This window comes from Arachis ipaensis, chromosome B8 (genome assembly GCF_059453495.1).
Source record: "Arachis ipaensis isolate K30076 ecotype BB chromosome B8, ASM5945349v1, whole genome shotgun sequence".
Taxonomy (NCBI): Eukaryota; Viridiplantae; Streptophyta; class Magnoliopsida; order Fabales; family Fabaceae; genus Arachis; species Arachis ipaensis.
In genome coordinates, this window is record NC_142443.1 from 52,795,486 (window position 1) to 52,810,860 (window position 15,375).

At 32.6% G+C, this 15,375-nt stretch overlaps 2 protein-coding genes across 2 annotated transcripts; both read right to left on the bottom strand.

Annotated features, from left to right (window-relative positions):
- Positions 1-3,717: 3,717 nt before the first annotated feature.
- LOC148548102 (receptor-like protein EIX2) lies at positions 3,718-4,116 on the bottom strand. Its single transcript, XM_088495576.1, has one exon. It carries the CDS (start codon positions 4,114-4,116, stop codon positions 3,718-3,720), a length of 399 nt encoding a protein of 132 aa, XP_088351702.1.
- A 5,403-nt stretch (positions 4,117-9,519) lies between these two features.
- On the bottom strand, positions 9,520-14,026 carry LOC107613080 (ruBisCO large subunit-binding protein subunit beta, chloroplastic). Its single transcript, XM_016314929.3, has 14 exons — positions 13,470-14,026; positions 12,991-13,116; positions 12,550-12,687; positions 12,346-12,441; positions 11,942-12,184; positions 11,622-11,856; positions 11,309-11,478; positions 11,032-11,109; positions 10,867-10,938; positions 10,681-10,785; positions 10,443-10,535; positions 10,264-10,356; positions 9,818-9,941; positions 9,520-9,727 (listed from the first exon to the last, which is right to left on the bottom strand). Exons 1-14 carry the CDS (start codon positions 13,689-13,691, stop codon positions 9,714-9,716), a joined length of 1,809 nt encoding a protein of 602 aa, XP_016170415.1. The 5' UTR covers positions 13,692-14,026; the 3' UTR covers positions 9,520-9,713.
- Positions 14,027-15,375: the final 1,349 nt, after the last annotated feature.

The following is a 15,375-nucleotide window of genomic DNA, read 5'->3' on the forward strand; positions in this document are numbered from 1 at the left end:
GATCATACCAGAAACTGAGCGTTACCAACTTGTCTTCCTAAAACTTTTACGAAAAATTGCCTTTTCGCATTATTTTATTATTTTTATTAAATTTTTTTTTAACAACGAATCAGGCTCATATAATAAATAATAGATAATAATTAGGAAGACAAATTGATGGCGTTAAGTTTCCGGTATGATCTAGACATATTGAAAATTGGGTCGTTACACCAAATGAGGAAGAATGAGCTTCAGCTCATTTAAGTGATGGGTCCGATTGGGTCCACGGTCTTAGTTTGGGTCCGGTTCAATCGATTCGGTCCGTTCGGTCCAATTTTGGGTCAAATTCTTTGAAATTAGTGTCAAAATTCTCTTTTTATTGAGCTCTATCCTAATTTAATATAATATTCACATTTTTAATTTTTCTTATTAAAATTTAATTTATTAACTAATTATTTACTAATTTAAAGGGGTTTACACCATCAAAAGTGAACAGTAATTTTTTTACAGTCAAATTATTTATAAAAAAAATAAGAAAATTTAACATTTGTAATATTTGTCAAATATATATTAATTTTTACACTTAACTATGACTGTTAAAAAAATATTAAAATATCTCTCTTTTTTGTAGTGTTATTGGCTTTATTATATGCGTGTGTTGTAACGATTTACAATGTTCGAGTTTTCTTTACGCACTCCTAGTTTTAATATTATTCTTCTATAATTATATACGTATCTCTAAGTCTAAGTATAGTAATGTCTCACCATTATTGATTTACGACTTAAACGTAAAACTCTATAATAGAGTGTTACATACATAACCATAATAGTAAAAGAAAAAGGGTTAAGGTTCAATTAACAGTTATAATATTTTATGGTACAAATACTAATATTTGAAGATTGAAAAGCATTTTAAATATCAATTGTCCATCATCTATATTGCTTTTATATATTTAAAATTATTTTGTATATTTTACGTAGCATTTGATAATTTGACGTTTACATACATTATTTTTATTATATAATATAGTTAAAAAATATTAAATTTCTTTCATCATATTTATGCTAGAATTAATGTAGATTTTACTGAACTAAATAACGAGTGTACATTTCTCCATAGGAAAACGTAGAATGGGAGGAATAGAGATAGGAAGAAATTTCAAGGTTTAGAGTGAAATTGTGGGTTTATCACCATGTCATCCGTAATGTATGTTGATATGTTACGTATAAGAAAATTAGTGATTAATTTATCATATAATATGGCAAATTATTTTATGACATGACTATATCGGCATATCACGTCATGCTTAGCATTCCATTAGTTGTGTTAGAATAGAATATGTTCGAATGACTATTCATGATATAAAACTTAGAAGCCAAATTGATAATAAGGTAAGAACCAAAAACCAAATTAATTGTTATTTCTGTCCATTACTATTTTGATAAAAACCTAAACACACTACAGACTTCAGTAAAAAAATATATAATTTAACTATAATTTTGGTCCCTAAATTTTTTACCAAAAAATTAAAATTATTTTTAAAATTTGTTTATTTAAAATAGTCTCTAACATTAAATTTAAATTTATAATCGTCTTTGAACAAAAAAAAATACTCTTATTTTTATCACACTCTTCTATTTCTCGTCACCACAGAAAGCTTTCTTTTTCACTCTCTACATCCTCTCTTACTTGATTTCCTTCTTTTTCATATGTGCCCCACCACCGTCCTCTCTCTTTCTCTCTCTTTTTTACGATGTTGCTGCCGCACTCAACTCTTTCTCCTTTCTTTTTCTCTCTAAACTTTGATTCTATAACATTTTTTAGTATGTTTCTTGATAGGAAAATTAAGCAAGAAATTTGAGTCTAATGATCTTCTCATGTTTCTTGTTGATATTATGGTGAATTCTGAAACTCAAATTTAGTTTTGATTTTATGAGATTACTTCTAACTTTAAGTTTGAGATTCAGAATGAATTATGATTTGTAAAAAATTGAATGTACATGTGTTTTGGTGGTATAAGTTTCACAGGAACAAAGAATTTTGACTAAATTTCAGGAGATCCTTTAACAAATAAAGCACATGGAAGAAAGAAAAAAAATCTAATAATAGTGAATAGAAGATTCAGAATCTGTGGGTGAGAGAAAAACTAAATAGAAAAAAGAAATAGGAATTAGGAAAGATGAGTTTAATGTTAGAGAACCAAAGATCTTTTGTGTTTTTTGAGTATGTGAGCGTGTGTGGTTAGATAAAAGTGAGGAATATAAGATTATCTCCAGTAAGAAATTCATCTTAGCTTTTATTTATGAGTTACTTGTCATAAAATGTAACTCTAAATTAGTTTTTGTGTCATAAACAATAAATAGGAACTCAAAGTATCTATCTTTTTTTTATTGGGAGAAACTAACTTTAATCCATGTTATGATCCCACTTAATTAATTAAATAAATAATTAAAATTATATAGTTACTATTTCTTTTACAATAATATATTATTTAAATTTATGAATTCAAAAATAATTTACTATTAAAAATTATTAATATTAAAAAAATTATAATATAATTAGTATTTTTAAATTTATAACAACTAATTTTATAATGTGGTTAGCATTTTTAAATTTGTTAGATAAAAATAAATAATCTAATAAAAAATTATTTTGAAACATATAAAAATTAAATTTATTTTTTACGTAAATAAATTTAATTAATTATAATTTAATATAATGATATACATAATATTTAATAATAATTTAAAATAATTATTTATATTAATTATGATTTAAATAATTAATATAAATTATTAATTAATTAAAAATATAAATAATTGATTAATAATTAATTAAATAATTAAATTATAATTAATTAATTAATAATTATATATTATAATTATTAACTAATAATTAATTATGATTTAATTATTTAATATAAATATTTATTTAATTATAATTTAATATAATTATTTATTTTAAAGGTAACTTGTTACATGACAAGTTATTATTGGATACCAAGAATCTTTCTGAGGAGGAATTCTGTGTCCTCAAATTATGTGGAAGGACTCATCTTCTCTCTTTTTTAACGGATTGAAGTGCATCATGTCAGAAAAAGTGGATTAGGAACTCACATGTTAGAGTTGCTCTAAAGATCAAGAAAAAATGATAATTTTGTCCAAAATTTAAAAAAAAATGACAATATTAAAATTAAATCTAATGTTAGGAACGATTTTGAATAAAAAAAATTTTAAAGACAATTTTAATTTTCGACCAAAATTATAAAAACTAAAATCATATTTAACTTCCTAAAAATATAGTGAAAACTTATCAAGCACGTGCTAGAACGGAAAAAAATTCATTATGTACAAACCACAAGTAATTCTTATTATTTTTGCACATTCAAGGGTCTTACTAATTTTGCAATTCCTACAATTATCATCTCCCGATAAATGATTAGAAAAGTAGAAATTATTAACTTGTAAGAACTAGTGCTTACATTAGTTCTCTCTTATTGTTGATCAACGTTTATTTCCCTGTTGTCTTTCTCTGTTAGTTTGTTCATTACTTCTCTCATTAATAACTATTGATTAAAGCATAAGTTGTTCATGTAATTTCACAGAAAAATGTGATTATTTATAAACAAGGTAACCTTAATTACAACCAATGCATACATATTGTAACAAACCACATTGAAATTGCCATTAAAACATTTAGGATAAGACAGAAAAAAAGGAAAACAAACACATCAATTGTCAACACGGTTTCTTTGCCGTTCGTATCATAGTTGCCACATAGATTATGTCAGCTATATCTTCCACCCTTCTGAAGTAAGCATGCCTCCAACTTTTCTTGAACCACAAAGTTCCAATAACTCCCCAAAACCCCGTTGCAAAACCAATTGCAATGACTAAGAAGAACAACCATTTTTCCAACTTATTTGTTTCATCATCTTTATCTTCGAATTCTCTTTCTCGAAGATCTTGGCCGGAACCATGGCCACGACACTTTTTAATCAATGGAGGTCCACAGAGAAATGGGTTGCCATCATAACTAGACGAGTCAAAAGTTGAAAACTGGTTGCTTGTGGGAATTGGTCCTGACAAGTTATTGTGTCCCAAGTTTAAATGGCTTAAGGAAGTTAAAGCTGCCATGCTATTTGGAATTGAGCCTGAGAGTTTGTTGTTAGATACATCAAACGAAAAGGGTATAGATTTTACTGCTCTCTTTGACAAACTCAAATGGATTTCGCTGTTTAAAATTCGCAAACCAGTTTAACCAAATTTGGTTCGTGAGTTTTATGCGAATATGATATACTATGATGGAGCTCTATACTCTTATATCAAGAAAGTTCATCTAACTCTAACTAGAGACACAGTGAGTGCTGCCCTAGAATACAAAGATGAAGGAGCAAGGGCGTACATGTCTAGAAAATGGGACTCCCATGTTGGGGTTTTCCTTCAAGTTGCTCTGTCTCGAGTTTGTGAGAATTTTTCTGCACTTGATGGAACTGTCCTGACCCACATGGCTCTTGGCCCTGTGAGAGCTCTGCTTCATCGCATCATCAACCACATTTTGATGCCCCAAAGTGGCTCCTATCAAAGAGTAACTGTCTGTGATACTCTGATTTTATTTGCTATTCTTACCTCTGCATCTATCTCCTTTGCATATCTCATGGTGCGACACATGTGGGATTGTGTTCGCAGTGATAAAAAGGCAAATTTACCTTATGGGATATTTCTGACCTGCATTTTTGAATATTTCAATGTTGATCTAATCAATGAGCCTGTAGAGAACAGGGTTTCTATCATAAAGGGAGGAGGAGTTTCTGAATGCATGAAAAATAAAAAGGAAAAAAGCTCAATGGCGTCCATATTCTCTGATAGTGAAAGTGAATCTCTTCCTTCTAAATTTTCTAAACTTTCAGACTCTGTCAAGGATGTGTTGAATAAGTTCTCTCACATGTCAAATCTGATGGTCAAGTCTTACAAAGAGGCCAGAAAACAAGCATATGAAAACGAAAAGGCCTAGACCAAGTGCAATGAGAGGATCAATCTGCTCATCAAGAGCTTAGAGAAAGACATGACCCAGTCGGATGAAGAAGATGATCAACTCGGCTCAAATATAAATATGTCTGATGCTTGACTGATGTGTTCTTTGCTGCTCATTACTTTGAGCTCTGTCTATTTTATTGTTCTTTTGATTTAGTATTTGATGAACTGTTGGATAACTGTACTAAGCTACTTTAACTTCTTTATTTTTTTTAATCAAATATTCTGCATTATTGGCATGCTGTTTTTCATCTGTTTTGCAGGTCCCTCCTTGATGACAAAAGGGGAGGAATTAAAAAGAAAAAAAAACAAAGAAAAAGAAACAGAAAAGCAGGGCTAAAATCTGTTGAAACCTATGCTCTAAATTTCTGATGATTATTGGTTCATGCTCTGTTTTTATGGTTAAAAGGATGTTATATGTAGAATGTTATATGCTCTGTTTATTTTGATATATTACTTTGTTTGGCAAAACTTTATTTGCAGGAAATTGTTTCGAACATGTTGATATAAAAGTATATTGAGTCTTAGTTATTTGTTGCAATGTACTTTGAAAGTACTCAGGCATACTTTTATTTTATGAGCAGCAAGTTATCTAAAAAGATAACAAATCAAATTTTGATTATCTTATCCATCTGTTCAAAAATCAAGTTGTTCAACATGTCTTTCTTTAAAAGGTTCCATGTGTTGAATACATTAAATTTTTTTTTTTTGGAACTGTTTGAAGCTTGTTTTTAAGCATGTTACAGGAACTGCTTCTACTGGAAAAATTGCGCACATTGAGGGGGAGCTTTATAATAAATGAAAAGGGGGGATTCAAAATCTTCAAGGAAGTTCTCTTAAGCCTTAACCTCTTTCAATTCATTTTTAATAATATTTATCATCAAGGGGGAGATTGATAAGTTTGAAAAATTTCAAATTATTATGATGATCAAACATTGTTAAAAATTGTTGATTACAAAATTATTTTAATTTATGCATCCAATTGTTTGTTTAATAATTTTGTTAATGTGCAGATTTGGTTATTAGGCCAAAAGGGCACAAGCCCAATGTGATGAGAACATATGCAGATTTTTGTACAAAAATAATTTAAGCATTGAGGCTGAATTATTTTTCTACATTGCAAATGTTACTTAGGCCAGGATAACAAAGAGCAGCCCAAAACCTTTTAATTGAAAGCCCAACATCATCATGGTCCGTTTTTGAAAGAAAATAAAAAGGAAAGAAGAGTGGTTCGGTTACCTACTCTTCCTCTTGTGGGATGGAATTCAAAATTAATTAACTTGGATTTATTTGCATGCAATGGTAAAAGAAAAGAGAAAATTTAAAATTGATTTGATGGCAATTAAAGATTTAACACGTTACTATGCATAGGGGAATGGAAGTGAAAATTAATTCATTTTAATTTCATTTATTATTTTCATTGAAATCTTTTTCTCTCTTCTCTCTCTTCTCTCTCTCTTGTTTTCGGTTGTCACTTCAACAGGAAAGAAGAAGATGCAAGCTATCAGAGAAAATCACAGAGAAGCTAGGAAGAAGCAAACGGCTAGGTTGATGATGGCCTTTGCAAAAAGAAGATTCAAGGCATGGCGTGGCTGAGATCGTTTCCACTTAAGGCAAGATTTGGTGAAGAAGCTTCAAGATCTCCATGTCTAAAGTAGTAGCAATCCGTTTCGGTCAGAGAAGAAGATCTCTGAGGTGAAGCTCGTTTCCACTTTTGTTAATCCATCACTGAAGGTAGCTACTGGAGCTATGTTGAGGAAGGAGCAAATATGGAACAGAAGGAGCTGTCAAGGATCAAGAGTTCATCAAGGGTCAGAAATCTTTCTTGGAGACAAAGTCAAGATGGAAGGCTTAGATTGATGAAGCTTGATGAGAAGGGATGAGAGAGAGGTAACTGCATGTTGGTTTTGCTTTCGGTTTCTCTCTCTCTTCTCTCTGTCCGAACCAGTTTTGATTATTGAAGAAGAAGAAGGTGACTTGGTTCAACCGGTTTCAATCTTGGAAGCTTCCCCTTCTATAATAAGGGTGAACGGCCAAGGGTTGAGACAAGGAGAGTAAGCACAGAGTTCTCATAGCTACCTAAACTAACAGAAGTTCTTCTCCTTCAAAGTGTTACATTTTGTTTTCTTTTCTTTAGTTTTGTCTGTCTGAGTCTCATGGTGAAAAAGGTAAACAGTGTGAGGTTTGTAAGAAAAAGCCAGTGAGAGGAAAAAGGAAGAGAGTGAAAAATTAAAGAAAAAGTCATAGATGTCTTAGAGGTCCTTTGTACATCTATATGTTGTGTATCATGATTCTGTGGGAATCCCCTTGCAAGTTGGGTTAGCACTTAGCAGTTGAAAGCTTAATAGGTGACCAAGTCAAGTTCAGTTTTGGGTATAGATTCTGGACTTGTCCCAGATAGGAATGGGTAGTTCCTAGGGAGAATTGGTGTATGTAATCGGATGATTATAGTGAAATTCCGTCACTGTTATGATGGAGACTGGATGTAGGCTACATTGCACTTAGCAGCTGAACCAGGATACTTCCTGGTGTGCTTATCTCTTTCTCTTCTACTCTTTCTGTTTCTGTTACGTAGGAGACAAAATTTAAAAACATCTCTTGACTGGTTACGAGACAAAAAGAAAATGTCTCTTGACTGGTTATAAGACAAAAAGCAGAAAAATCTCCTAACAATACAAAATTGATATATTTTCATAAATATATTTATTCAACGTATAATTGAATATGTTAAGTGTCATTCATATATGATGTGAGTTAAAATTTTGTATCATCATTAATAAAAATTGCTAATTAAGTGAGTAAAAGACAAAAATAATTAATTTATAATTTGTAAAAGACAAATTTAATTGATAAAATTTTTTAAAAATAAATTTAAAGAATACATCATCTTTTAAAACCTAATTACTTTTAACTCGTATCTAATGACATGTAAAACGTTTTAATTACAACTCTTTCATCATGATTTAGGGGGAAAACATTTTTAGGAAAAGTTCACATTTATGCACACGTGTTTATGAAACCCACCAAGTCACGAACAAGTAAATTAACCTTTAATAAAGTGAGTAAAATCTATTTTATTAAACGTGTGTTCTTTAAATAAATAATCGTGCTATTTATACACTAAAAATTAATCATCAAATTAATCATATATAAAATATATATTAAAATATAAAATATAAATTAAAATAAATTAAACATACTTATATTTATATATAAAATAGTGATTTATTTTTAATATACACATTATGTTTTTGATAAATAACATATTAAAAAAACTTGATTTAAACCATGTTATAAGAGACAAATTAAATAAACCATTTTTTTATCCTTAAAATATACATACACTAATGAAACTACGCACCAAAGTCACCAAAGAAAAAAAGTACTCACCAAAAAATTAAAATCCTCTTATTTGAAGAAGTTACAGTTTAATTTAGAGACGGCAATTTAAGTATAGAGTTCAAGTAGCTCTACATTGTTACTTTAGCGCCACCCTTTCGTCGTCTCCGACTTCTTTTCTCATCTTCTTTAAACCACCATTGCTCCCATCATTTCAGCTACATAAAAAAATTAAACCACCTCAATGTTCTCAGGTCACAAATGATCTTTAACTTAACCCAAATCATAAATCAGCAACCATTCTTACAAATCTGAAAACAAACCAATTGGACCAAGAAGCAGCACAGATCTAGCAACAATAAATCGCAATGGCGACTATATCCAGTTGCAACAGTGTAGAGAGAGAGAGAGAGAGAGAGAGAGAGAGAGAGAGAGAGAAGAGGGGACGCGAGAAATCACGAAATGATGAGCAATTTGTGGCAGCGGAGGCACTTTGTTCAAGGAGAGGGAGGAGGAGGAGGAGGAGGATGGAGAAGAGGGAAAGGCAAGTGGCATTGACATGAATCGTGAACACCGAAATGCGTACAGACGCAGAACTGGGAACAGATCTTTGAGAAATTGTGCTAAGATAGATTTTGGTAGAAAGAAAATGTGGCAGTGGTTGTTTCGGGAAGAAATAGTCTTAAGTTTAATATAATCTTTTAACAAAGTCAATACAAATTTAGTACTTAATTTTGTCAATACACCAAATTCATCTGAGTATAAAAACATTTATTTTTTTTATAGATAATCTTATTAACGTTTTCTTCTTTCAATAGTAGTTTATTCGAAACAAACCATTACCAAACCTTCATAAAAGCTAAACCAAATAAAATTGCTAGCAGTTGTCACCTGAGGTAAATGCACTTCCGATCGAGTTCTTAGGAAACTTGCTAAGTAGATGGCTACTAGAGTCTAGAAGTTTAGAACAATAGATATATGAACGACGCTCATTTCAAACAATCATATTTATAATTAATTACCAATTGGATCAGTGAAATTTAAACAAACACATGACTTTTACCCAGCCATTTGATCTATTCTTTTCAAGACATTGGTGATTAACTTGTATTGAACGTTGACACTAATAAAGGGGTAAAACCAGGAGCTAAGTGGATCTCCACATAATTGATAGGCAAAATTTTTTATATTATTAATTTCAAAAAATAATTAAAAAGAAAAGCGCCACTCTATCTAGCTCATCATGCTACAATAATGAAGAAACCATCATACATTAGACTAGTTGCTACAAATGAAAACAACTACCACACTGTGTTTCCTCAGCGGCGAAAATATTGTTCTCACTGAAGCAGCTCTTTACTTTAGTAGCCGTATCCTGAGAGAGAGAGAAAAGAAATGGAATCAGCTAACCTGGCATCTACCTAGTTTTTGTTTTAATTTTCAGTTGTCTATAGTTTTTACATACCTGAATTGTCCATGGGGTTGGCAGCAGGTACAGGCTCAGGCTCCTTAATCTCAACAACCACACAGTCTGACATCAAGAACGTTTTTGCCACAGAGGCTGCATGCTCCAGGCAACATCTCACCACCTACACAAAAAGAATAGGATTCTTAAGTAAACAAGTTTCATATCTAGTATATAACGGAAAGAACCATAACTGTAAACCTTTCATGGTAATCTCAGGTTCCCTACAGCCAGTTGTAAACTTAATAATAATGGTTACGATGATGATGTCATCCATTTATAATTAAAACGAATTAAAACCCGATTATATAGGACACCATCGAAAAGACACCAGCATACTAAAAGCTAAAAATAAAATAAAAACTAATTATATCCATACTAATAGCTAGAGGATCAAATGCAGGTAAAATAAAAACTAATGCAATAATAGTCAAACAGAAATTCACCTTTGTTGGATCAATGATTCCAGCAGCCATTAAATCTTCATATTTTCCAGTGGCAGCATTATATCCATATCTATGATTGTCGTTGGAAAGAACCTAATCACAACATGCAGAGTCATAACATAAGCATTTAAATAAAATGTCGAGTAAGGAGGAATGCACAAGATATCCAATCCGAGTACCTTCTCACTGACAACACTGCCATTTACACCAGCATTCTTGGCAATCAATTTCAGAGGGTAACTGAGAGCTCTTTTAACAATATCTGCTCCAACCTGCAATACAACAAAATATAATAATTTTGAAACCGCTGAGACAATGGGAAAGCCAATAAGTAGTATATGTCATTGAACAAAAGTGGGGAGCATTTCAAAGAACCCAAACAAATATATCATATGCCCAATCTAATAAATGACTTACTTTCTCTTCATCATTATCAAGGCCATCCTTGATAGCATCCACCTTTGAAGCAAGTCTTAACAGAGTGCACCCACCACCAACTACAATACCTTCCTCAACAGCTGCCTGAAGAATCAACAAAAGATTCAGACCACTTAAACAGAGTACAAAAATGCCTAATAAACCTTACAGGAAAGAGAATCATACCTTTGTAGCATTAAGAGCATCTTCAACTCTCAACTTCTTTTCTTTGAGCTCTGTCTCAGTTTGTGCTCCAACCTGCACACACACAAAACAAACTTTCATGAGTCAATATGGCTTATACAAAGTTCATAATCAGCTTTTTATTAAATAGTTCAATGAGTGAATTACCTGTATAACAGCAACACCACCAGACAATTTTGCTATTCTTTCATTAAGCTTCTCCTTTTCATACTCTTGCTCTGCAGCCTGAAATAAACAAATATAATTGTTGAAAACAGCAAGAATGAACATATCTACCAGCACTACAGAACTTCATAATTATCGGGAGTCTCAATAGATATGCACTCTTTACAATGTCCCAATGAACCCCTATACATGAGATATTTGCATGTAAAAAAAATTTTGAGACATGCTAAGATGAGACAGGGACAGGCAAAAAACAGACCTCAATTTGGTTCTTAATTTGTGCAACTCTCTTAGTCACTGCTTCTTGGGTACTACCATCACCAACAATTGTGGTTGTATCCTTGGTGAGCACCACCTTGGAGGCCTGCCCCAAAACCTCTTTCCCAGCTTTGTCTAGGGTAAGGCCAACTTCCTCCCTGATTACAGTACCTATAATCCCATGGGTATATAAAAAGACATCAATATCAACAGTAATAAAATGCTGCCAAAACTAAAATGGTGAAATATTTATGCTTCCAAATTAAACCCAAGAAAGAATTAATTGAGGACAAGGAAGCATTAAATTTACATACCTCCAGTTAAGATAGCAATATCATCAAGGTACTGGCTCTTGCGTTCTCCAAATCCAGGGGCCTTCAGTGCCGCAATCTTCAGTGATCCTCTCAGTTTGTTCACCACAAGAGTTGCTAGAGGTTCTTGTTCAATATCCTCTGCAATAATCAAAATAGGGAATCCACTTCTAATTGCATCCTCCAGAATGTTAATTAGATCCCTTGCATTTGTTATCTTTTTATCAACCAACAGCAACTGCACAATATATACAGCATAAATTATAATGGATATAAAGAATGGAAATTAGCAATCACTTGCCAGAAGAAAATAAATGTCAAACCTTGCAATTCTCATATTCAACAGCCATTTTCTCACTATCAGTGACAAAGTATGGTGAAATGTAGCCACGGTCAAATTGCATCCCCTCAACAACATACAGGTGGTTATCTGCACTCTTTCCCTCCTCAAGTGTAACGACACCCTTTCTTCCAACCTTGCTCATTGCTTCAGCTATCATATTCCCGACTTCATAATTGTTTCCTGCACTAACTGCTGCCACATCTGCCAACTCACTATCTTCAACCTGTAATCCATGTGAGCACAAAATTATGTCACAGTCTCACAGCAAATGGATTTTGAAATAATCAATCAGAGATGAATTGCCAGAATACTTTAAGAATATGAACACCCAACATAACAGCTCAAAAGTAAAACGAGGAGGAAAAAAGTGGAAAAATGCATCACCTCCTTTGACATCTGTTTAAGCTCAGATACAAGGGCTTTTGTTGTCTTTTCAATCCCACGGGTGATGAGCACAGGGTTAGCACCAGCTGCAACAACCTGTCAATTTTTCTGAGAAATGAGGCCTAACAATGACAATATGTAAAACATGGAAATCAAACCAAACAGTTGTTTTCAATTTACAGTGCTGCATATGGAACAACCTACCTTAACTCCTTCAGCAATGAGACCCTGAGCAAGAACAACAGATGTAGTGGTTCCATCACCAGCCAAGTCGTTTGTCTTGGCAGCTGCCTGTCTCACCAATTTGGCTCCAATATTCTCAACAGGGTCTTCCAACTCAACCTACTCAAGCCAAATGTAACATAAGGATCAATTAAAAACAAAACATAAAGTATTAGATAAACTTATGAAAAAACATCAAAAACAAGAATTTTTATTCTTTTCTCATGAATGGAAAAGAATAGTTTCTAAACCTTTTTCTAATTTTAAAAAACATTATCATAGGTCCTAATAAAAAATTCAGCGACATGATTATTCTTATAATATAACAATAGTTCTTTTGCTTTATTTTCCCATTAAAGAATCAATAACCTGTATCTGAACCTAAAAAACGATGAAATAACTAGAACACTACAAAGTACACACCTCTTTGGCGACAGTGACACCATCATTAACAATCTTAGGTGAGCCATACTTGCTCTCAAGAACAACATTCCTTCCTTTAGGACCAAGAGTAACCCCAACCAAATCCGCAAGCTTGTTCACGCCACTCTGCAACATACAGGGGAAAAAATATCATTATGCGCATAAATTATAATTAGCAAGTATACCTATCCATGAAATTTTGAAAACACCATTTGAACCCCTCATAATGTGCTCTAACCAAACCACTCTCTGTAACAACGAATCCTCTAATTATAATTATCCGCACAAAATGTTAAGAACGAACTTCACTTGAACAAAAATACGAACGAATTAAAAACCATACAAATAAACGTAGCAACTTTAATCAAAACGTATCATTTCAGGAGCTAATTTCACGGTTTAGTTGCACTACTCACTCTTTCTAGCTAAACTCACTTTCTCAGTCAAAGTTACTGTTATTGTTACTCGTCCTAATATACCTGGAGCTTCTTGATAGCTGAACCATCCTTGTTGAAATGCAACTCCTTGGCCATGGCAGAGACCCTGGGGCACCGGTTCCTCCTGGCAAGAACAACGCCGTTGAGTCGCGTTCTTCCGGCCGCGAAGGGAAGGGAAGAAATGGAGGCGCAGGAGGAGAGCTTCTGCGGTGGCGCGACGAGCGAGCCGGCAGAGGGAGCTCCAGAGAATGTTGATGACGCCATGGAACTGAACTAAACTGAATCACGATTGAATCGAATTAGGGTTTAAGGAGCGTTGAAATGAGGATTGGGTTGCGGTTACGGATAACGATGGAAGCAACAGTGCGTTTTGGTGGTGCGGTAGTTGTTGAGCTGAAGAGTAACAGTGAGTGAGGGATTAGGTTTTTATTCACTCTCTTTTCGTTGTTTGCAATGGGACGAGAAGATCAATTGAGTGGCGAGAGATTTATCCTGAAGCTTCTGTTTGATCTGGGCCGTTGGATTCCAACGGGTGTGTCCATCGGGTTCCTTTTGTTTGTCTTGCTTTCGAATGGTCTAGAACTTTTTAGTTGGAACTTGGATAGTTTGTGTTAGGTTGCTATTTAAAAGTATGTCACAATAAAGACTTTTTTACCTAAATAAATTAAACAGCAACTAAAATTAATGAATCTCCACTTTCTATTTGGCATACAAGTTTATACAAGTTAACCCTAACTTAATAAAATTCACTTTTATAATGCAAGAAAGAAGAAGAAGAATTTTGAATTATACAAAACTTATCAATACACATACACCAAAAATTTTTAAATAATATAATATAAATGACTTGTATAAACTTGTATGTGTAAATAACTTATATGTGAAGAATAATTCTTTCTATTATTATATAAATCGTTTCATGTCATTGAATTTTAATTTAATTAATAAATAATAACATTATAGAATAATTTATGGTTAAATTTTTCCTAAAATAATAAACATAAATCATCTTAAAATATTGAGATTTCATTGATACACAAATAATTTTAAGATAACGTTTTTAACATTTTCAAAGATTAAATCGCACTAGTCTAAGACAATTTATTTAGATTAGGTAAAACTTAAGGGTCTGACATGATTTATGTGTCGCGCGACAAATCACAAAGAATTATAACGATTTATATGAAAAAAAGAAATTGAATAACTTTCTGTGATCAATCTTTCCTCCATTTTTTCACCATTGTCACCGCAAAGAACTTCTGGCAAAGAGAAAGTTGGTGAAGAGGGGTGAGTCTGTAGCAACATAAGACGATTGTGGAGCATTTTATGGCTGTGGATATAAGTTTTACAACTAGCGGAGTGTGGCGGAGGAAAGCAAATCACACAGAACAGTAGACAGCAGCATTTTCAAAGAAAGATGGATGGCAATGAGGGAGACATGTACCGCCTAAACAAAATTGCGCATGTGGCCGGATTTATCGACAAAGAGATTAGTTGTAAAAATAGTTTTCTAATTTATGTAGTTGATGAAATTAATCTATTAACCGATGATATTCATGTGTTAGAAATAAGGGTGGCAACGAGGCGGGTAGGGGCGGGTTTTTGCTCTACCTGATCCCGTCCCACCGTACAACAACTCGCATAGAACCGCCCCACTTCTACCCGCGGGTAGTAAAACATTGAACCCTAACCCGCTCCTGCGGGTACCCGCCCCGCCCCTACCCGCCCTTATAATTATTAAAATCCAATAAATAAAATTAAATTTCAAAATTTATATAACCATCATCACATACATAACATAAATTAAAGTAAAAAATTTAAATATGATACAATATTATTAATCATTTACTAATTATTTTATATATATTATACATATTATATATTAAAATTATATGTATTATATATATAGCGGGGCGGGTAGGGGCGGGTATTACCTAAACCCGACCCC

Bases quoted from the DNA above. Each gene is read 5' to 3' on its own strand.
- LOC148548102 (XM_088495576.1), bottom strand. From the start codon at position 4,116: ATGGCAGCTTTAACTTCCTTAAGCCATTTAAACTTGGGACACAATAAC.
- LOC107613080 (XM_016314929.3), bottom strand. From the start codon at position 13,691: ATGGCGTCATCAACATTCTCTGGAGCTCCCTCTGCCGGCTCGCTCGTC. The intron at 13,117-13,469 runs GTATATTAGGAC...TGTATGTTGCAG, and splicing joins CAGCTATCAAGAAGCTCCAG to AGTGGCGTGAACAAGCTTGC. The intron at 10,357-10,442 runs GTACTCGGATTG...TGTTGTGATTAG, and splicing joins GCAGTGTTGTCAGTGAGAAG to GTTCTTTCCAACGACAATCA.